The following is a 23,779-nucleotide window of genomic DNA, read 5'->3' on the forward strand; positions in this document are numbered from 1 at the left end:
GCGGAGGTGCAGCAGCGTGATTTGTGGCTTCAGCTTCGTAACAAATAGACGCGCGGTCATTTTCTCGGACACCGGGTGCGCAAAGTGAACAAAGACAAATGGCTACGCCGCGCGACGCACGTGACTAACGACGAGCAGGCTGATAGCTGACGCGGGAGTTTTTTCTCCAAAAGATTCGATCGCCACCGATCCTTCACTCTGATGAACTGATATCTCGCGGGATAAGGATTTTAACTTCTTCGCATTTTACAGATACGAGGTCAAATAAGCAAAATTCGATCGCGATACAATGTCGCAATTTGAAAAATTAAAATATGTGATCTTTCAGTTCTTTGGTATTTATTCTTCATTTTTTTCCTTTCCTCGCTCAAGGCATCTAGAGATCCTAGAATCCAAGGATACGAACGACTCGTAGAATCGAGGTTACGAGGATACGAGATCGGCAAGATCGAAAGATTTTCAGGGTCTCTGGATGTTTTTTTTTTGCTGTCGCAACGAGCAGCCGCGAGTTCGTCCATGGACGAATGTCCATCTGTCCGTGTGCTATCTGCAATTCAATGTAACCGCCTCAAGCAGAAACGCATCCGCGCTTTCTGACGAGGAAGGCACCACTCTGACGGCACAAAAGAAACGGCTGCCGTTTCCACGCACGACACTTCCTTCTCCCTGCGCGTCTCTTCCGTCTTCTTGCGCGCTTTTAAATATTATTCTCTAATAAGAGCAGAAATTTTAGTTGATAACTTTTGTTACCTTAGACAAAAATCTTAGGGTCATAGAACACAAAAAAACTTAAACAGTAAAACGTAAGCAGTAAGCGAATTAGCTAATCACATTAGAGACCATAAGGCCATAATGTAAGTAGTAGTCAATCGATAAATCGCAATGAAACTTTGCATTAGTTATTTTGAATATTTACAGAACTTATAAAAATATTTAGATTTTTGTTATCATTTTCAAAATTTTAATTTTTAACAATAAAAATAATAACAAATAAAATAAATAAACGATAAAAATGTATTAAATAAAAATATAATCTTATTCACACAACTTTCATATGTATATAATTTATTTGTGAAATGTAAGTACTATAAACACATTACCGAATTTAATTTTCTTTGCAGGGACTGTACGTCCGATACATCCTTAAACATAAATAAAGAAGAAATGCCATTTTCGATCAAAGCGGGTCTTAGTATTTAGTAATATTCATTATGCGAATATACAAATACAATTATCAGTTCTATAGACTATGCACCGAATCGGTTTGTTAGACATAAATATAATCATAAACTGAAATAATTTCACACACAATTAAATTAATTGATCGTCGATTTAATAATAATGCTACCAGCATCTTAAAAACTTGTAAATATTGTCAATATTCCTATACATCTCACAATCAATCCAATGAACGTCCAAAGGATATTTTACGTCTTAAGAACGTTCTTAAAACGTTCCTCGAATAAAGTATACTGTATGAATTTAATATATAGCGTATTCAGACAGAACGCTTTTCAAATCATATAGAATTAACAATTTTATATTAACGTAACATTTAGATCTAATATTTTAAAACTTTTTAATCATTGTTTTGTAAAAATGTAGAATGCAATAATAACCATTAGCGTAATGTATTATTGTTGTACGCTATTTGATGATTATATTATATATGTCTTCTATACTTTTTAAATTTCTATAGGAGTAAAATCTCACTCCAAAAGAGTTGAAATACTGCCACTATTGAAAAAGAGTGAAAAATTTGCACTCTTAAATAGGATTTTTACATTTTTGTGAGATTCACTTTAAAGGAAAGTAATCTCACTCCAAAAAAAGTGTGAAAATCTGCCACTCATATTCAAGAGTGCAAATTTTTCATCCTCTTTCAATAGTGGAAGTATTTTAATTCTTTTAGAATGAGATTTCACTCCAAGAAATTTAGAGAGCATTTTGTAAATTTTTATAGAACAATGATAAAAAAAGTTTTAAAATATTAGATACGAGTGTCAGTTATTAAAATTGTTACTCTATAATATGATTCGAAAATCATTCTGTCTAAAAATATGCTATATATTAGAATGAGGAATGTCTGTATCCCGGGAAACAGACAGTATTCGCGAGTGGTTACGACAGAATCATCACCATTCCGGTCTTTAGGCAGTCGGATCAAGCCTTATACCAGGAGCATCCGATCACTTTTTGTCCGATGATTGTCCACCGTTGTGTTGTCTTTACCTGGCACTCGTGGCACCCGATTCCCGATACCAGGATGCCGTTTTATCTCAGCCACACGGTCGCCGATCTCCGCTGCCGTCGCCGGGTCACGTATTAATTTTTTCGTTTAAACCGGTAAGGCGAGTTCACCTCGATTTCGCGACGATTCGGTGAAAGTTTTGCGCGTTCCTTTTTAGCAGTGGCTGTGCCACTGCGACACTGACCGCTGTCGCCGCGAAGAAACGTTCGATATTGTAAGACTAAAGTAAATCACTTAACATTTTCGTATAGCGCGCGGTTCTTTTTTGCAAAAATAAATAGATACTAGGAGGGAAATAATTGCGTTTACAAAATTTAAAAATGTTTTTCTTCATACGTAAGAAAATTAAAAATTGCCGATAATTAATATATTGAAAAGTTCGTTATCTCTCACAGATAAACATATTTCTTCTTGTACGTTACTATATATATTTTACTTATTAAGAGTTTATTCGAGAAGCTCGTTTATTCCTGTGACGTCAATAAGAAAAAGAATTCGCAGGAAAGTGAAATGCTCAGAAAATAGATAAACGATAAAATAATATTTATTACGTAACGTATATGTACACGGGGTCAGATCCGTTCGCCAAGAGATTGGCGGAAACACCATTTTCCCGTTTAAGTGGCGATTAAAAAGTCAGCGACTTGGACTTCCAGATCCTGAATTTATCGAGACTTCGCAACACCCCTACTTACGGCTCTCTTTCTATCCGTACCGCACCGTTTGATCCTACCGCGGTCGAGGATGCCGTTGCTGTACCGGTCTGAAGTATCATCGTCGTCATGGCGAACCGTCTCTCGATATTACCATCGTGTGTCTTTTATTTCCAATTTTTCTTTCCTTTTATCTTTCATACATTGGCGTGCCATAAGGAAAAATCCGTGCACAAACTACCAACTTGAGTTACCAATATTCACAAAAAGAAAACATCGAAATATCCATCGTCTTCACAGATTATCAGTTGATGAATTTAGGATCTGTCTAGCATAGAATGTATATAAGATGGATATCATTAGTATCTCCGGGGATATATATATATATATCCGGTTTATATCATATTATATCATTAAATTGTCGATTTGTTATTATATAAATGTTTTAGAAATGAGTATGCATATTCATAATGCCATATTAATATCTTATTGTTGCAAAACTTTAGAAGAAGTTTCCTGAAATCCGATCGGATATCCGGAAAATGTCGGATGTCCAACTCGAAGAAATTACCTTCTCGGATATCCGACCGGATATTCGGTGTTGCATTCTGTCGGGATATCCGATATCCGGTAATTTTACGATCCAGTGCACCTTAGTCTAAAACTCTCAATATAAAATTGAAGTCACAGCGGTAAAACGAAACACTTTGCAAAATTAAGATCTAAGGTATTTAGAATCCTATACGCTGGAGAAAATATAGTGATAACAACTAAAAAGGTGACAACTAAACAAGTTTTATGTGTAAAATTAATGTACAATGATCGAATAAAATATTTTATACTTGCAGTATTATATATTTTAAAATATTTTATACTATATAACTATGCGCACATGAATTCTACATATAAAACTCGTATAATCATCGTTTTAGTTGTTACCATTATGTCTTTTTTTTCTGAGAGTAGATATATATGCAAGAATTTTGAAATTTAAAATCATGTTTAAATTAGCATTATAAATGCTTATAAAATTCTCGTCACTTGATTAACCAATAATCTAAAATGCGCGGACGTAAGATGTCTTGAAGAATGTCATGAAAATATCTTTCAAACATCAGGATAATGATCATGTAACTTTATTCCTAGAGAAAAATGTAAGTGAAAATTTTTGTATGTATGTGTATATATGTACATACATACATAAAAATTTTCACGTTTTCTCTCTAAAGAAAAAGTTACATGATCGCTACCCTAATGTCGTAAAGATATTTTTAAGACATCTTATGTCTCTTTTTTGAACTTTCGTTGCTGGGCAAACGTCTAAAGATTCATGTAATGTGATTCCTAATTTTTCGACATCTTCAAAATAGTAAATGACCAACGATGGCATCGATTTTTGCGGTGCAGTGAGAAGAAAGCGCGAGAAAGAAGAGGCAGAGAGAAAAGATTTTACTGGTGATGTCGACGCTCCCTGTTCCAGCCGAGCTCAACGAAGATGGCGATCGTAGCTCATAGCCGGTGTGTAGTAACAGCACCTTTTCGACTTCGACAGGGTCAGGCGACCGGCTGGTCAGCCGGCTAACTTTTACGACTCGCGCTTACATCGATGCACGGATTGATAGTAATTAATTCTTTTTTCCTTCTCCAACCACACTGTGGGCACCGTAATGAGATATCGAAACGCCGCGTCGGTACCGGGTATTCGCGTGACCATGCCGGCGAATGTCGGAAGCTATTCATGTGAGGGGAACGGCAGAAGAGAACTCCTTACAGTTGGCCGCGTCGGAAAAATGTTCATTGCATGGTCAAGGGGTTAAGTAAAGACGTAGCGTAAGGTCTTGCGTGCCTCTCTGGGAACTCCCGATATACCGTGAGCCGCGCGGGGAACGTTTAAATGTACCGCTCGCTCTTCGCTTCTTCTTTCTTTTACGGGCAAGTGTACGATCGTTCCGCACCGCTTTATGGGCAAATTTTCTGCGTGTTCGTACAGTGGCGTAGAGCCCTAAATCTTGAGATCCAGGAAATGCTCGAGAAAGGAATATTTCGGTATCGGTGGTAGTCTCGGGCCACAATCTTGCTTTAAGAAGCCTTAATTCATAAGTCGAAAGAGATTAAGTGACAATTATTTCTGTCTTTAAACTGTTTTTACGAGGTCTTTAGGCTTTAACCGTTAAATTTAAGCGAATTGAGCAAAACCCAATTTTTACGGCCTAAAAGCATAAGTTCTGTGGCCGATATATTATCACTTACAGCTTACGGCCTCTTAAAGCATGATTGTGGACTTAGCCGTAAAGGTGGTAAGAATGATAGTTGAACTTTGAACTTCGTTTCGCAAAATAAAAGAATTCAAAATATACAGAAAGAAAACATAAGAAGAATTAATGATTATTATCAGTAATATGTTAGATATTAAAAAAGCAGTAGTAATTCAATGTTATTTAACTCAATTTCTTAAACATTTTGTTATTTATAATTTTCATATGGTATGTCAAAAAGTAAATCATTCATTTCTGTGATTAGTTTCAAAGTAAATAACATCCATATTAATGTATGCACTTAATAAATAGTAAACTGAAATAATAAACTAAAAATTTGAGTAAAATTTAATACATTTTCTTACGTTAAATTCTTTAACTCCATTGTTTTAATTAAATTAACGACATATTAAGTAGGAGCAACATATAGAAATGATTAAAAATATTACAAAATATGTTGTTCAATTTAATTTAAGATTTCAATGCCATTAATTATATTAGCAATGTTAAGATATAATATTTCCAATTGTATATTGATGTAATAACTAATTGAAAAATAAAGTCGAAACGCGCTCGTTTTAAATTTCGTTTACAGCATTTTATCATATGTGAGAATAAAAATTTTCATATTAATTTTTTTTTAAATACATCTAGTATTACTTATTGCTTGATTATTGACGACTATCTTTTTTATACTTGCGTTGTAATTTTACGAGCCTGGCATTTTAATTAATATTTTGATTAAAAATAATTCAAATTTTATAATTTGTATAATTGTATAATTTGAATTATTTTTAATCAAGATATTACAAAACATTATGAATTTAACAGTGTGTTATTAAAATCGTCTACATTATAATGGTATCTTGCAATAATATATACATTATTCCAAACCAATCCAATATTTGGAAATTTTGATGCAATTTTCGATTTTTAAATTCATCATTTGAATTCGGTATATATTCTACAAAATTATTGGTTCATAAAAAGTAAATTGTTACCAGAAACTTCGAGCAATGCCAATGCATCACGTTGTGTAATCATTCTGCCTCACTTTCCTTCCTCATTAATACACGCGATCATCATTATCTTTATTCATAACATCCATATTAATGTATGCACTTAATAAATAATAAACTGAAATAATAAACTAAAAATTTGAGATATGAAATATACGATTGTAATTCCACTTCTTTGACTCATTACGTTTCATGGAATTTTATGGAAGCAACATTGGCTTCCTGTTTCGCGATCAACAGACCCAGTTCTACTCAGCTGCCGGGATCGTTGTTCTGCGGTTTTAGAAATCGGCGTCGCATTCTGTAGCGTTCTGTAGCATTCAATTTTCCGCGACAGGTTGTATAAACGTTTGTGACAGTGATCTCATGGGTGGAATGCAAAGACGGCAGGCGAAAGGTCTCGCGCGCTTAATAGCGCGCAGAGGGCTGGCGTTGGTCGAGAAACTAGTCCCGGTGGAAATTTATTCCGGTGAAGCGAGAACAACAAATTACTGGACGGTAGTAGTCGATCTCTCCTAATACGATGCGACGGGAATGCCAGGGCTTGAAATGCGCGGCATCGTATCGATACTACGGAAGATTGACGACATATATATTGACGGTCCGCTGGAAAGTAAATCAATTGTTTCGATGGTCATTTCGTATAATTAACTGACTTAGAAAAATAGAAGAAATAATTTTCAAGTGAATTTTATCATTAGAATATAACGTATATGAAGATATGACACTTACAATTAGCCTGGCAAGTTATTAGAAACATTCAAAATAAGAAAACTCGAAATATCAAAATTTTTTTAATGTAAAGATTGATTTTGACTTTTTTAATCCTTAGTGACACACATGGATCATTCATGTCCTAAGCATTTTTTTAATATTAGAAATATCTATCTTAAATAATAATCTCTACTCTCTAAAATCTTTGGAGTGGAATCTAATTCTAAAGAGTGACAAAGAAGTGACAATTCAGTTAATATTTGAAAAGAGTGACTCAATTGTCAATTTTTAAAAGTGAGATTTCATTCTTTAGGGTTACATTTCACTCTGAACATTTTAAAGAGTATCCTTTCCTTTTTTTTTAAATATGCAACTTTATAAATACTTTTTAAGAATGTTAAAATGTATATGTAAAAATCATTAAATAATTTTTGTATTCTTATAAAAGTTACAAAAATTAATCCGGGACACGAACGACTAATCGCATGTAATAAAGAACCAGAAAATCATCATCGTGTGTACTAATTATAGAGTTAAATAATACAATGCATTTCTATAATCCCTTATTATTCTAATCATTTTTTAACGCATGAATAAGTAAAAATAGATATTTCTTATCACTACCGTCTATCTTTCGTTTCTAGAATACCAGTACTGATCAGATTGATGAGCGCGTTGATTGCAGATCACAAAGTAGTGTTCTTCATTCGTTAATCGCAAGAAGCACAACGCCAGTGGAAAAGGATATGTAAGAAAAAGAGGGAAGAGGGGAAGAAAGAGAAATATAATAAAAGAAGTCATGGCAGGAGCCTGCTTTAGCCAGGACAGATCCCGCCAGAACGATAACACGAGGACACATCGCCACCTCGGCGCGACGATCGTAAAACTTGGTCAGGTAAAGGCGCGGTCCGTTTGAGACCTGCTGCTAGGAGGACGGACAGGAGCTGGTTATAGGCTAGGTATTATAGTTCTGGACTGCTGTCGGTCTATCTCGCGAGGGATGCGCGTCCCGTACGCGTATCCTTCGGGGTGGTCCTGGCGACGACATCGGTTCATTAATCGGCCAGATACCCGAGAAAAATGCGCTTTTACGACTACTCTCCCTTCCTCACTCTATCTCGCCTTCGCTTTCTCTTTCTCTCTCGCTCGCTCTATTTTTCTCTTTCTCGATCTCTTCCTCGCACGCAGTGTCTCTACCAGTTTCATGAGGTAGGCTAACCGATAGCTTATTATCGTTACCGAGGAGATCTCAAGAAAGTGAACTGGATAATTATACGTAGAAATTGATTAACGCAACACTTGACGATGTTGTTTCGGTTTCGCTCCGGAAGTCTACGAATGCAACTACGAATTACACAAGTTCGAGGTACTCTGTATCCAAATGCCCCAGATTCTGGACATTTTGAATTCTAATCGCTCGTAATCTATAGATTCCTTGAATTCTGGATATCTTGAATCCTTGTGTCCTCGAGTTCCTCGCACGGATATCAAATTCCTTCACGATTCTGAAGTCTTCAAGAGAGAAACTAGACCCGAAATTTTTTATAATAAATTTCGCACAAATTTCGCAAAAATATCTGATAAAAACGTTAGGTACCTAAGTTTCTTCAAATAATGTGTTATATTGAGTTCTCGCTAACTCTATTTTCGTTAACCGACTGCGACCGAGTGCAATCTGTGTGACATAACTTGCGGTGATGGTGCAAGACTGCACGTATGACGGTGCAGTCATCGTATATGTGCGTTAGTTGCGCGCAAAAGAAACATCAGTCAGGCAACAAGAGTGCTAATGAAGGATAGCCAGGTTCTTATGAGTTTCTCCTGAGACCAGCACCTGTCCCTCCCTTGGCACACGTGTTTTTCCGATGAATCGTACGCACTCTGGTTTCTGGACTTCTTCCCATCGTCTAATTTTTTATAAACCTCCGTATTGTGCAAAATGAGACTAGTCAGCGAATTCTATCTGATTATTTCTAAAGGATTTTGTTTTATTTCAAAGAATAAAATTTATTTTTAAAAAGGAATCAAGAGTAGCGATCATTGAATTTTTTTCATCCTGATTAATGATAAATCTAAAGCTATACCGAATGATGTGAATACCGAACCAATAATGAATATCATTACGTATCACGATATTTAAGACCCGAAAATTGTGCTCCGTCTTTTGATACCCGCGGTTTAAAAGAATTGTGCAATTTCTGCGATGTCTCGTGTAGGTATCATTCGTCGCGAGCGGGGTTCATACTACGGACTGAACGCGCGTTCTCTTACTCGGCTAAGAGCGGAGAACGATAAAGCACGGCGGTTTCGGTGCGTCTCGTGAGAAAACGACGCACATTTTTAACGCGCGTCACGTTGGTACGCGTCTTCGTACGCACACGCATACACGCGCACAGGACGTAGCGGCCGACACACTGCGAAAAACACTAGCGCGGCTATTAATTCAGAGACCGAGGGACAGAGAGTGAAGGCTGCGGCAAAGGAACAAAATGAGCGACGCTTCTCCCGGTTCGTTGGGGCCCTAAATAAAAGAAAGGAGAAAGATTTAAATAAAAGTAAAATCGTGTCGCCGCGATCGCGTGAACCCGGGCTCCGAGGATATGAGCTGGGGAATCCGCGGGAACCCTTCGCTTCCCTCGGGGGAACCCCCTCGCGAAGAACCTGTCCTGTCCGACTGTCGGGATCGGCTTTCCTTCCTTTGCTCCTCTTTGCTCGTATCGCGCGCGCTTCACGCTTTTGCCGAGTGTTATCTCGCGATCGCTACCACGGAGAACGGAAGAGAAAAGGAGAAAAGAAAAGAGAACGTCGGGACGTTCACATTTCTACAATGTCTCCGGAAGATTGATAGATAAATGGACCACTGATGTATACTTTACTGTTATACATCTTGAAGAGAGAAAAAGACAGATTGCCGGATTTGTTTAATTGCATAAATTCTGGTTAAATTTAAAATTAAATTTCAAATGAACCTGTAGTTAAAATGTGTATGCACACACATTTACATGAATATATATAGAATGCAAGAATGAAAAGAATTCCCTTATTAGGGTTTTTAATTTTAAAAAATTCTGAACTTCTAATGTCCAAAAACTGTATCAATTTAAAAATGTCCCAAAAAATAAAATTTATATTTATATTTATTCTGATATAAAAATTTTTGATTTTGCAAAGTTCTGGGAAACTTTTACTTTCTAGAAGATATACTTCTTTCTTTTCTTTCCTCTTCTGGTGTTTCGGTCGATAAATTTTAAAGGCTCTCATTTACATATTGAGATTAAATGAGATACCAGAACGTAACTACCCAATTATCCTTAAATTTATTTTTTGATCATTTCTTATAGTTTTTAAAATAATCAGTGTATGAATGATGCAATAAAGTCGAAAAAATTTTTAATCTTTAAATCGTGACAGTTTTTAATCTCCAAACTTTTTCTTTAACTATTATAATTCATATTTCGCGAACATTTTATCCTATAGTAAATTTCCCCAGAACCATGCTCTTCTTACTTTTCAGTAGTTTCGAAAAAAATATTGGTTCTAAAATAATATCTAAAAGGTATTATCGCGAAATATTTTCAGAATTTTCTCACAGTATTCTCGTTCTCAGAATATCTTCGTTTTCCGAGAATATGCTTTCAAGAATATTCCCGGTGCGCATCACTAGTTACAAGCAGTTTAATATTACCTAAGAGAGATTGGTGCTGGAAAAAAGGAACATTACTTTCCCACCGGCCCGGGAAAGATGGCAAAACGGCGCTCGACACCCCACAGTGCACGGATGGGTGCACGGATGGGTGCTCGTCGAGGGCAGGAGCACGCCTGACCTCCCAGCAGACAAATTAAAATGATGCACAGGCGATTCCACGCGTTACTCGCGAAAACTCCTTCCTTCTTGCCATCTCGAAACTATTTCAGGATGCGCAAAACTGAGCGAAATATTATTTCATCGGCGATGTTTCTTGAGTTCTAGGAAAGGCCACTAGGCGATATTCCTAAAAAAATTATTGTAACACCAGCGCTAATTAGAATATCGAATATATTTTTTTACTACCGATGATGGTCAGAAAATCTGACCGAAACGTTTAGATTACATATTCTTTTTATGTCAGAATTAATAAATGATTTTCACTAAGAATATCGAATGTCGTGGCTGTACCTTTAAAATTTGTTTAATTATAATTTAAGAAGAAAAATTTTTAGTAAAGTTTGTATACAATTTATCTGATAATAAGCTAAATAAAGAATAAATATATTCTGCTCAATAAAGTCATTTTCTTGACTTTATTGAGCAGAATTTATATGGCAATAAAGACCCATAAAGTGAAGACAGTCTATGTAAAATACAAATAAAACTTGTTATAAATGGTTATAGTTTTTTTTTTTTTTTACTAAACGCGCCTAACTTGGTGACTAACGCGGGTCTGTTTTTAATTGCTTTGGGCAATATAAGGGGACAGGCGACCACAGAATGGGGTTATAAAAATATGTGGAAGGACCACCCTTGAAATATTGGGTGTCCTAAAGCATTTTATTAGCGCCTTCGCACAATTTTGTATTACATCTATTAGTGATAAATTTTGTATTGCAGGATCATTAGATTAATTAGTTACTCAACGAGCGTAACCGAATACAATCAATTCATTATTTATTTATCTTGTGATACATTCGTACACTGCAATTTTATCACTTTAAGGGATAAAATTTATATTTACCTCTTACATTTATACTGGCCAATTTATTACTAAAAGATAGAAGTGTTAATTCCTTATCTAAAGTATTAAAAGCATTGAATAACAGTGCTTTTAATATTTAAAATAAGGAATTAATTATTGTCTTTCGGCAAGAAAGCCAGTTAAATTGGCCAGTATTAGATTTCTATAAAGGACTGCTACGTTATAGACTAGTCCTGAATTAATTTTATAAATTTTTATAATTATTTTTTTTATTCTTATTTTACTATTGATTACAAATATCCTTTATTAAAGAGTTCTATCGAGTTAAAATTTTTTGCTTTGCAATCATAAAAATCAACAGAATTTCAAATAAGAAATTAACACTCTCATTATTTCAAAATCAAAATAGAAGTTCGACTTACCCTGTCATACTGATGTGTCGCCGTGGCCGCCGGAAAGGGTTGGAAAGGCGCTGGCCTGGCTGGACTGTGGTGGGCCGCATGCGGATTGGCGTGAGGGTGACTGTGCGGGGCCGCATGAGGATGAGTCGGATGCGGCGGCGGTGGCCGATGGGTCTGGTACAGGTAAGGATAATATTGATACATCACATCGGAGCAGCTCATCACCCCGCCCGGGCCCGGCACCCCAGAGCTGGCCTGCAGACCTGCGTACCCGAACGTCGCACTACTCTTTCGAACAACACCACTCCTAAAATTGTCCTCCAACTCCGTCGATGGCTCACGATGACCACGATCGGATCAAACGTTCGAGATCATCCAAGGTCACTAAAGTGATTAAATCATCACTAATGATAATGGTCCATGCTGTAGCATACAGCGACAGCGAGGTATAATTCAATGTAATAATGTCAACAATAATGTCGAACAGCTTTCTTTGAATACCTTCGAATATCCTTGCGCTTCTTCGGTAGCTTAATACGATAATCAATTTAAATGTTTTAAATTATTTAGGTACGTATATTAAATTAACGGTATAATTAACAATACACTGTTTATAAAGAAAATTAAATGACTCGTATTGTTGTTAACTGTCTTATCATTTTTTATTTTTGCACCATTTGCGATCATATAAAATCCAAAATTTATCAAATAATACGATATTAACTCAAGACGCGTGTTTCAATATTCATAATCATTTCAGATTCCTCATTTATTCAAGTGCAATTTTAATATGTTACCTAAATATATGATCATTAAAAAAGAAAAGAAATATTGGCAAAAAGTAAAAGAGATAATTATGAAAGAGATAAAATATTTGCAAGTCAATCACAATAAAATATACTTATCAATCTCGTTTAAATATAATAATAACCATTTCTATTAAAATGCCAAATGTATCATTGCTGATAATAAGAAGTTTAGTAAAGAATAAATAATTTTAATTGTTCTTTCTCACTGAACTACAGCGAATCACGAAACTATACATTAATAATTCTTCGAGATAGTTAAGGCAATGAAAAAGGTTGTATGAATCGATCGCTCTTCTTCTTTTTTCCTTTATAATCGCGTCAGCAAGATGCAAAAAGATTTAAGTAGTTATCATTGGATATATCAAATTATTGAACATATCTTCAACTAAAAATTTCACGAAACTGAGCAAGACATATAAAGATCTTTGAAAAATTCTTGTATGACACATTCTCTCTCTTCTATTACTTCTATTACCTCACTTTTCAAAATTTTCTTTTGTAAGCTTTCTTTCAGCAATTAGTCTTCGCAACATTTTCTTTTTTCCCTCAAATATCTCTTCAAAACTTTTCTATGTGAATTAATTGTCGCTGATTTCAATTCTATGTCGACCACTTGCGACGTGCATAATTTGACTCCATAACTCCTAGTTCAACAAATTTCAATTGTTCACAATTTACAGTTTGTTGACGAAGCTACTGTTTCGATCAAACCATTTACTGCTTTCTCCTATTAAAACTTCATCGACACTTCACTTAACTAATAGCTACTGTCACCGTCCTCATCATCTCATGTCGTATGCAGAGATAATTGCAGTTTAAAACGACACTCACTACTTGCTTCACAATTGTTTCCAATTATCTATCTATTTTTCCAAAAATTCTCAATAACACCGTCTTCAATAATAAGATCACGCTCGTTCGATCGCGACACGTTCTTCGGATTTAACGCAAAAGTCAGATGGTTCTCTTGAAGAACAAGAGAATGACCAGTGGAGAACGAAAAGCAAGCCCTCACCCTCGCAACGTGAACGGAGCGTATCGCCGATGGTGGTGTGTCTCTGATGGGTGAACACAAACTGAAACCCCCCCGTACGCGACACCGTGTGTCACCCTCTCTCCATAGAGCCTGTCGCTGTCTTTTTCTAGAACCGTCCCGTCGTTTTCGAGCAGAGCGGCTGACGTTGGTATTCTCTTTCCCCTTTACCATCACCCCAACACGTTGGGGACCGCGGCAGGATCCGCCTCCTGGCAGTGCCGACATCGGCCAATCGCCGTGCTCGATCGTCAGGGCCAATCGCACTTGGCCTGCCACTACCACGAGCTCTCCCCGTATTGATCCCACAATGAACCCGACTGCAGCTGTGGTATTAAGAAGTTCGTACTCGGGTTAAACCACCCCCGCCTAAACCTCCTTCGCTCTTTGTCCCCTTTCCTCCCTCCAACTTCTTCGTGGTCTTCATCCTCCGCTACGGCCACCTTCCTTCTGTCCCGGACAACCATCCCCCGCAGCGTGCATAATGAGTCTTAATTAACAGTTTCGCGGTATTTTGGGAAGCTTAATTTGCCGTAGTGAAAAGAGAGAGAGAGAGAGAGAGAGAGAAAAGGAGAAGGAAAAGGAAGAAGAAGATGGCGTTTTCAAGATAGAATTCCTACGGAAATGTTGCTGTCGTAATAGAAATCGCATTTTTACGCGGCATCAACCAATTGCTTTGTCGTCTCATTTTAACCACATTTGAAATAACTTTAAGACGAATGACACTTTAAACTTTAAACTTGCAGGATAATTGAGGAAAAGGATAAAAGGAAGAGAAATATGTTTCGTTCTTAAAAAATTGTTAAAAATAATACTCTAAAACAGAGAGAGAGAGAGGAATTTAATAATCATGTTACATACATATATTTGTTAGAAGAAATGATATAATTAAATATATTAAGCGTATATATGTTCTAGTTATTTAATCGTTCTGACCGCATTTGCAATCATATTTCGTAGATGTATATTTTATATTCATATGTAAATTTTCTAAGATGTCAAATTTATAAAAATATTTTTAATTTGATATCTGATAAAGTAAAATTAAATGTTATGAGGACGCCAAACAGTGATTAAATTTTATCTTTTTATCTAGTTTTTCTCAACTATTTTATTTTTGGTCTCTTGGAATGATTGACTAGAAGTGTACAAATAATTCGAATTTGAATCGAATCGAATCGAATCGAATTATAATAGATTCAATTCCGAATCTGAGAGATAAGTTCGAAATTTCTAATCATTGGTGATTCAATTTCGAATCAATCGCCTATTTTATTTGTTTCATTTATGCAACTTTCATAAATTAAAAATTATTTATTTTCTCATTTTTTTTAAATCTGGAATGTGTTATTGAAAATATTTTATTATTTTTAATTTAGCTTTTAATGTAAATTCGGACAAATTTAATTCGAATTCGATTCATTTTTGAATCAAAAAGATTCGATTCGATGTACAAATTTTAATTTCGATTCGTTTTCGAACATATCAAAGATTCGATTCGATTCAACCTCACAAATCAATTAGTGTTTTCTACAGGTTGAAAGATGAGCAAGGACCTTTTTATGAGCTTTTTATTTATATTTTACTGAAGATTCGGAAAATTATGAAAATCATTTCTGCTGAATATATTGTGCTTCGATGCGGAAGGGTTCAACTGCTTTTCTTCTCCAGCGAAAATTTGATGAGAGAGGAAGAACTTGACTTGAGCTGACGCTTGGAGAATTGTCCTCGTTTAATAGATTATTCGATTCGGAATTAGGTTGTGTTTCAGATGCGGGAACGTTATATTTGCTGGAAGCGCCGACCATAAATTTTTGGCCGAAAAGTATAAATTTCAATATTGCGTCGGCATTGAATATAGGTATATACTTCTTTACAGTATTCAAATCCTGAAAATTAGTTCCCAAATGAAAGTGGCGTAATCTCCCTTCTAAATAATATTTATAATAAAATATTTATAAACTATACATATATAATTGATTGTAATATATGTTTCCAATACTTCTACATTTAATATCAAATCTTTTTAAAAATGTTATCAAATAATTATCTTTTTTATAAATTTTTAACAATAACAGAATTCATCTAGGACGATTCACACAATGCGTATAAATCAGAAAGAATGAGTAATTGAAATTATGTAAATGAATATTATGAACAATGTTTCCACTAAAGTGTGATATTTCTCTTCTCCTACTCTAAAATTTCCTTTCTTTCCCTGACTTTGTTTTGAAATTTCCCCGTATTTTCTTTCCCATAAAAAAATTTTGTTTATCTTTTAGATTTTATCATTTCACGAGAGTATATGTCACATATTCAAATTTTATTATTTTGATAAAGGAATTTTAGAAATTTTATATTTAAGACACTTATGTTTTATTTTTTTATAATTAATTTTAATGTTGTTATCAGGTTAAACAAGTGCTATTTTAATTCAGAATAAAAAACGGATTATACATAATGTTCAATAAAATTAATTAAAAATGTATTTTTAATAATAATAAGATAAATGGGGGGAGGGAAGAAATGTTTCTTAAAAGTCACACAGAACAATCAATTTTTTTCTATTAATTAGATTTCGTAATAGATTTTCAGTATCTATTACTACAGTTGTAGTATATCGGAACACAGCCTACATAAGATTGTTTATAACGGATAAGCACATAACTTCAGAAATGAAAAGGCACAAAAATAACACAAAATGTTCATGTAAATATTTATTTTATCTAACCTTTTTGTTAGTTTTAATTACAGATATTTTCGTGTTTCGTTAATTTTCATTACAAATGAAGCTAACGTAATGTCTGTATACATATCTTCACGCGTCTTCGTGTTTTAATAACGTTTTTAAAAACAGAAATAGTGAAGATACTATTCTAGTTCAGTTTATAACGAGAATTAATGAAAATGACTATAATTCCGAAATAAAGTCAGATAAAACAAATGTTTATATGAACTTTTTACGTTATTTTTATGTCCTAAATTAATTTCTAAAGTTATTCCACATGCTATAAAATACCTTATATAATAGATACTAGGTTATATTGCTTATATATAAGGCATCTTCATCCTTATGTACAAAAAATTAATAAATTCATTAGATATTTGAATGAACAATGAAATTAAAAATAATGGAACAAATTCGCTAGATTTTGTAATTTTTATTAAGTTGTATGATATATATTATACATCAAACCTCTATTTTATACAGTTCATATATAAGAAGACGTCTTATACTTAAGGAGCTAATCTAGTATTGTGTTATATAAGCCGTATTCCAATCAATCAACACTGTCAGTATTAAAACTCTAGTCTATGTAAACGTGAATTACAGATTTTTAATATTAACATATATCGAAGAGAACACAGCACGGATGTCTATGTTCTTATCTCTATATTGATAATTGTTAATAGCACAACACTAATTAATTGATTAAAAAATTTGCGCTTTTTATTTAAAAAATAATAATTTTTTTACTCTATTTTCCCCTTTTTGGGGATTTTTCCTCGTTTTTTCTTTTTTTCCTTTTCTTCCCTCAAATGTTCGAAAATTCTTCGTAAAAGGAAATTTTTTTTCAAAGTGAAAACATTGATCGTGAACACACATAATACAACAAATTATCAATAAAATGAAAACGAGAAAAAATATTTCATTACATTACTGAATTTAAAAAGTATTTACAATTTTGCGTTGTTCTCTGTTCTGGGCAACTGTACATGCAATGACGCAAGATAAGGCCAAAATGAGAGCGAGTAGTTTCATCTTCAATATTAATTAAAAAAGATAGAAAACAGATTATAAGAGCACTGATAAGTGATTCGCGCTAAGCACAAGTATGACTGTCAAACGGAAGACGGCTAATTGCTTAAATAAGGCTCCTTCAAGCATACGTCATTCTCACGGGACATCACCGTCTTATTATTTTTATACGTGTTTTTTGTGTCATAAAAGCAAACAGCTGCTGCATTCAGTGCCTTTGCGAGACAAAGTGAGGGATTCCCGTGACATTTTTGTGACCTCTCCGTTTTAATTACGTAGTCTGTATCATTCTTTTATTGCTTTTCTTATCTCTCTGTCACGATAATACATACATAAGCGTGTATTCATATGGCTTTACATTTATGATATCGTTTGTTTTGTATTGAATTTTTGCATCTGTTTGAAGGCACATTTTTTAAGATTGTTAGCGGTTAGAGAAAACCGGAAAATTCGGAAAAAATCAAGAGAGAAATCAATTTATATAAGATCAAATTAAATTACTATAATATTTGTAAATTTAAACTTTATTTCTTTTATAAAAATTATTAAACAGAATTTTTTAAATTATTTAAAAAAGCATTGTAATATTTTTTATAATTTTTCATTTTTGCAGAAAACTATTAACAGACAAATTAAAAAGGAAAACAATATCTGGATTTTTGCAAAATCAAGATGTAACAATGATGTTTCGCAAATTATTTACAGCAAGGATGTACAATTATACAGAATATTTACTATACTTCAATAATTATGCATTTTTTAAATGCAAACGAATTTATTGCAAGAGATAATGTTATAAAATTATGTAGCGTCAAGATAAAAATTTTTAATTAAAATGGTAATAAAAAAATATTGTTTCAGTAAGATGATTAAATCTCAGTGAGCAATGTGCAAAATAAAGATTTAATGAAATAAATAAATTAAAAATTAAGAAATTCAAAATTATGTTTAATAAGAATTTAAGAAGTTGTAGAAGTAGACGAAAAGATAGAAATGCCCTTTTTTCAAAAGTGCAAGATTGAAGTTTCTTTATGTCAAAAATGCTTTTAAAAAATGATATAAATTTTATTCAGTTTTGTTTTTTATACATTTTGTTTGTAATTAATAAAAATTTTTGTATTTTTTTGTTTTTATTGAATGCTTCTTTTAGGCTTCAATCAGGAAAAGGCCAGGGAATTTTTTTTTGTTTGACTAACAATTCCGAGTATATGACAGTAATTTATATCTTTGCATATTTTGTGTAAAAAAATAATTTTGATATAGATCAAGACATACAAAATTCTAAATACCAATTACCTGAAAATAATTTCTGTTTTTAGATTTTAGTATTTTATTTTAAAGATTGTTATCATTTTATTATAAAGATAAAATTTACATATATATGAAATATAATGTACTCAGTAGAAATATAAAAATATATCTTTCAAACAATGAAAAAATGGAGGTCCTAAAATTATATGAAGGTCCTGTACATAAATGCTTCATTAAGTATTTTATTTTGCTCATTCTAATAAAGATATATATGTTCACTAACAATTATTTATCTAAATTACTTAAATCTATTACTACATTTATCGTTTAAATAAAACATAAATTAAATAGTTTTCACATGACAATCACACATTTCATTTAAAACATTATTCTGCTCGAATATAGATAAATAAAATTATAAAATAATAAGCAAAAAGACTATTAGTTATATTAGAAACGGAGATGTGATTAGTACGTACGATTGTTGCAATTGACAGTTTAAAGCATTGAGGAAAATACGTCCGAATAGTGAAAGTATTGCTATTTACTGCGCGAGGGTTCCCCGACGCGAGAGAATGTCGCATGAACTCAACTCGAGGCACGCTCGATTTGCTGGGAATTACCCGGAGCGATAAGTGACGCAACGGGACTATGTAGGAAAATTGAGTACATCCCCGGGAATCTGAAATTCGTATATAAGCAATCGGGACAAGACGAACAAGCATCAGAAGTGGTTTCACACTTTCAAGTAAAAACATATCCTACTTTGAGAAAGGAATAGTTAATATCATCATGAAGCTACTAGTTTTTGTGTTGGCCTTATCATGCGCTATCACCTACACAAGCGCTGACTTGTCAGGAAAAACATCGTCATCGCAATTGACCGGACCAGTTCTTTCACCACATGTAAGTAATTGTTATATCATAAGTAATTTGTTACTCAAATAAACTTAAGTTGAAAATTATGTAAATACTTTACCTTAAACTTAAGTTTATATAATTGAAATGATTCTTATAAATTTTTTCTTAATTAATATTTGAATATTGAATTATCTAAATATTTATTAAATTTATTAATTATTTATTAAAGACAATATTATATTTAAAATAAGGTTTAAATAATTGTAATTTCTCTCTAAGCATTAAATACTGCATCATCGGTGTCTAACGTGACAAATTGATGATACGTGACTATGCGCATTGCATATTGCACTGTAATTATCTTGCGTAACTTACAAACACACTTGTTACATCTGGAGTTTGTCATAAAAATTCCTGTTCATTCACTACTATTCAGATTATGACGTTAGAAGCGAGAAAATACATAATAAAAATTTTCATAGTAGTGAAGAGCCTTAAAATAAGATTTCTTGCTTTAAAAAATATCTTTGTGAAACATTTTTAAATAAACAATAAAACATAACATATGAGAACATAATCAATACTAGAAATTAAAATGTCAATAACGGCCGAAGCTAGATCTTTAATGCTTAAATAATTCAATGTGAATTATATATATATATATATCATATATGTACATGCATATATATCATATTTGTAGTCTATCAAACGCGTCGAATTGGTTTTCCGGACTTATAAACGCAATTAAACTACTGTAATAATATCACGAATTAAATTAAAAATTGACAAGCAACTCTTAATAATTTTTATACACAATCAGACATCATATTAGAAGGATATTAATGTGCTGAAAAACTGTAAATAAATTTGTTGCGAAAAATATTATCGCGGCCTGAAGTCGAATTCGGATCTTTTATATTCCGTACAAGCGTCCTAAGCCTTTAGACTACCGAGGCCTTACTATTCTTAAATGATTTCTATTATTTTTGTATATACTTCAATATGACTTATTCGAATAATTAAACACCGACTTTACTTATATAAATATAGGAGAGAATAAGAAAGGGAATTGCGGACACGTGGTAAACGCTGGTGTTCACAATTCTTATGTGTGTGTGTGTGTTTTGTTTATATATGTCTATATATATATACACATATATAAAAGAATCACATTTTCAAAGATTTTTTTTCTCATAGGAACTGCGTTTTCCTCGTCAAACTAATCTACCCAACCTGCAAATCGAGGAGCCAAAAAAAGGTTCGATAACGTTTCAAGGAACGCAGCCTCTGAGTGGCTCACAGCGTCAACCTACCTGGGATCTCAACGTTAACCGTAACATCTTGAACAATGGCCGCTCAACCGCAGACGTTTACGGAGGATTGAATAAAGTACCTGGACAACGAGTACAACCGCACATCGGCATCCAGGCTGAGAGGAATTTTGGCAATAATGGTTTCATCAGAGGTCATGGTCAACTTCAGCCGGGTCCAAGAGGTCACGGTGTCTCTCCTTCAGTTGGTGTAACTGGTGGATTTCGATTCAGAAGAGAGGCCGAACCCCAAGGCTCAATAAGCTTCCAAGGAACGCAACCTCTGAGCGGTCCAATGCGTCAACCTACCTGGGATCTCAACGCTAATCGTAACATCTTTAACAATGGCCGCTCAACCGCGGATGTTTACGGAGGATTGAGTAAAATACCTGGACAACGAGTGCAACCGCACGTCGGCATCCAGGCTGAGAGGAATTTTGGCAATAACGGTTTCATCAGAGGTCATGGTCAACTTCAGCCGGGTCCAAGAGGTCACGGTGTCTCTCCTTCAGTTGGTGTAACTGGTGGATTTCGATTCAGAAGAGAGGCCGAACCCCAAGGCTCAATAAGCTTCCAAGGAACGCAACCTCTGAGCGGTCCAATGCGTCAACCTACCTGGGATCTCAACGCTAATCGTAACATCTTTAACAATGGCCGCTCAACCGCGGACGTTTACGGAGGATTGAGTAAAATACCTGGACAACGAGTGCAACCGCACGTCGGCATCCAGGCTGAGAGGAATTTTGGCAATAACGGTTTCATCAGAGGTCATGGTCAACTTCAGCCGGGTCCAAGAGGTCACGGTGTCTCTCCTTCAGTTGGTGTAACTGGTGGATTTCGATTCAGAAGAGAGGCCGAACCCCAAGGCTCAATAAGCTTCCAAGGAACGCAACCTCTGAGCGGTCCAATGCGTCAACCTACCTGGGATCTCAACGCTAATCGTAACATCTTTAACAATGGCCGCTCAACCGCGGACGTTTACGGAGGATTGAGTAAAATACCTGGACAACGAGTGCAACCGCACGTCGGCATCCAGGCTGAGAGGAATTTTGGCAATAACGGTTTCATCAGAGGTCATGGTCAACTTCAGCCGGGTCCAAGAGGTCACGGTGTCTCTCCCTCGATTGGTGTAACTGGTGGCTTCCGATTTAAGAGAGAGGCCGAACCTCAAGGTTCACTAAGCTTCCAAGGAACGCAACCTCTGAGCGGTCCAATGCGTCAACCTACCTGGGATCTCAACGTCAATCGTAACATCTTTAACAATGGCCGCTCAACCGCGGACGTTTACGGAGGATTGAGTAAAATACCTGGACAACGAGTGCAACCGCACGTCGGCATCCAGGCTGAGAGGAATTTTGGCAATAACGGTTTCATCAGAGGTCATGGTCAACTTCAGCCGGGTCCAAGAGGTCACGGTGTCTCTCCTTCAGTTGGTGTAACTGGTGGATTTCGATTCAGAAGAGAGGCCGAACCCCAAGGCTCAATAAGCTTCCAAGGAACGCAACCTCTGAGCGGTCCAATGCGTCAACCTACCTGGGATCTCAACGCTAATCGTAACATCTTTAACAATGGCCGCTCAACCGCGGACGTTTACGGAGGATTGAGTAAAATACCTGGACAACGAGTGCAACCGCACGTCGGCATCCAGGCTGAGAGGAATTTTGGCAATAACGGTTTCATCAGAGGTCATGGTCAACTTCAGCCGGGTCCAAGAGGTCACGGTGTCTCTCCTTCAGTTGGTGTAACTGGTGGATTTCGATTCAGAAGAGAGGCCGAACCCCAAGGCTCAATAAGCTTCCAAGGAACGCAACCTCTGAGCGGTCCAATGCGTCAACCTACCTGGGATCTCAACGCTAATCGTAACATCTTTAACAATAAAAGAGAAGCCGAAGATGCTGATGAGGTAGAGCCCACCGAAGAGTATTAAAAAAATTTTAGGCTAACATTTAAATGACTTTTACATACGAATGTATAGAAATTTATGCAAAACTGCCATTTAATTATGTTTAAATTGTAATGTTATAATTATTTATATACTAAATATGTATTATATATAATATATTCTGCATATTATTTAGAGATTATGATATTTTGAGGCTGTTTTAAGAAGTGTGTAATATATGTACATATATACACATGTATATATATACATATATATTTGGTGTCTTATTTAAATAAATAAAATTTTGTCAGAATAGTTTATTTCTATATTTATATGCGTATTATATTCATCTTTCAAATATTTCAAGAGCATTTCCTATTTGAAAAAGTCCATGTTAACATCGAAAGTTGAATGTCTCGAATCTCTCGAAGTATATTACCTATTACCTCTTTTCCGCGATGCTGATTGGTTTTCTCCATGCGCTTACTTCATGAACGGTTGTCATTACATTGATAATTGTTTACGTCGTTCACAGAGTAAGCGCATGGATTTTGACAAAAAAAAAAGGTTATAGTATCTACAGTAGAATTATAGTACAGTTTAATAAGTGCTGTTTACTCAAATGCTAAATAGCGCGCGCCGGTATTGTACTAGTCTTATTTAAAAAATAAACAAGATCTAATTCCATGGAATGAATTTCGGTAATTTCTCTTCAGTTCTACTACTTTTCTTAATTCCTACTATTTACAGAGTAAACTGGTAATTATTATGGCCGAAGGATCTCGACAAACACTTGACCGTATCAAATTGCGTCCAACGTCACCAAACGATATCGAATTTCGCGTGTTACTTAGCAGGTCCGAACGATAGGCAAACCCAATAAGTCTCGACAAGCGTGACAAGAGCG

At 34.8% G+C, this 23,779-nt stretch overlaps 3 protein-coding genes across 8 annotated transcripts in view; 1 reads left to right on the forward strand and 2 right to left on the reverse strand.

Moving 5' to 3' along the window:
- Positions 1 to 13,862, reverse strand: part of vg (transcription factor vestigial) — a 57,444-nt gene extending 43,582 nt beyond the window's left edge. For 5 of the 6 annotated variants that reach the window (XR_001937038.1, XM_018462253.1, XM_018462255.1 and 2 more), the window contains exons 1-2: positions 13,607 to 13,862; positions 11,988 to 12,350 (exon numbers count right to left, since the gene is read on the reverse strand). Coding sequence is in view for 5 of the 6 variants with exons in the window: in XM_018462253.1 (XP_018317755.1) it covers positions 11,988 to 12,188 (201 nt within the window). In the remaining variant the exon portion in view is untranslated. The remainder of the gene's footprint in view (positions 1 to 11,987; positions 12,351 to 13,606) is intronic. The other variant, XM_018462254.1, reaches the window with a different exon arrangement.
- A 1,301-nt stretch (positions 13,863 to 15,163) lies between these two features.
- Positions 15,164 to 17,637, reverse strand: LOC108731637 (uncharacterized). The gene is made up of 2 exons (XM_018462053.1): positions 17,491 to 17,637; positions 15,164 to 15,697 (listed from the first exon to the last, which is right to left on the reverse strand). The coding sequence occupies exons 1-2, from the start codon at positions 17,569 to 17,571 to the stop codon at positions 15,419 to 15,421; spliced, it is 360 nt and encodes a 119-aa protein (XP_018317555.1). The 5' UTR covers positions 17,572 to 17,637; the 3' UTR covers positions 15,164 to 15,418.
- A 1,918-nt stretch (positions 17,638 to 19,555) lies between these two features.
- LOC108731557 (uncharacterized) lies at positions 19,556 to 22,979 on the forward strand. The gene is made up of 3 exons (XM_018461922.1): positions 19,556 to 19,725; positions 20,878 to 22,753; positions 22,868 to 22,979. The coding sequence occupies exons 1-3, from the start codon at positions 19,612 to 19,614 to the stop codon at positions 22,915 to 22,917; spliced, it is 2,040 nt and encodes a 679-aa protein (XP_018317424.1). The 5' UTR covers positions 19,556 to 19,611; the 3' UTR covers positions 22,918 to 22,979.
- Positions 22,980 to 23,779: the final 800 nt, after the last annotated feature.

This window comes from Mycetomoellerius zeteki, unplaced genomic scaffold, assembly GCF_001594055.1.
Source record: "Mycetomoellerius zeteki isolate Tzet28-1 unplaced genomic scaffold, Tzet1.0 scaffold135, whole genome shotgun sequence".
Classification (NCBI taxonomy): Eukaryota; Metazoa; Arthropoda; class Insecta; order Hymenoptera; family Formicidae; genus Mycetomoellerius; species Mycetomoellerius zeteki.

Bases quoted from the DNA above. Each gene is read 5' to 3' on its own strand.
- LOC108731557 (XM_018461922.1), top strand. From the start codon at position 19,612: ATGAAGCTACTAGTTTTTGTGTTGGCCTTATCATGCGCTATCACCTAC. The intron at 19,726-20,877 runs GTAAGTAATTGT...TTTTTCTCATAG, and splicing joins GACCAGTTCTTTCACCACAT to GAACTGCGTTTTCCTCGTCA. The intron at 22,754-22,867 runs GAAGAGAGGCCG...TCTTTAACAATA, and splicing joins AACTGGTGGATTTCGATTCA to AAAGAGAAGCCGAAGATGCT.
- LOC108731637 (XM_018462053.1), bottom strand. From the start codon at position 17,571: ATGAAACTACTCGCTCTCATTTTGGCCTTATCTTGCGTCATTGCATGT. The intron at 15,698-17,490 runs GTAAATACTTTT...ACTAATTTTCAG, and splicing joins ACAGAGAACAACGCAAAATT to GATTTGAATACTGTAAAGAA.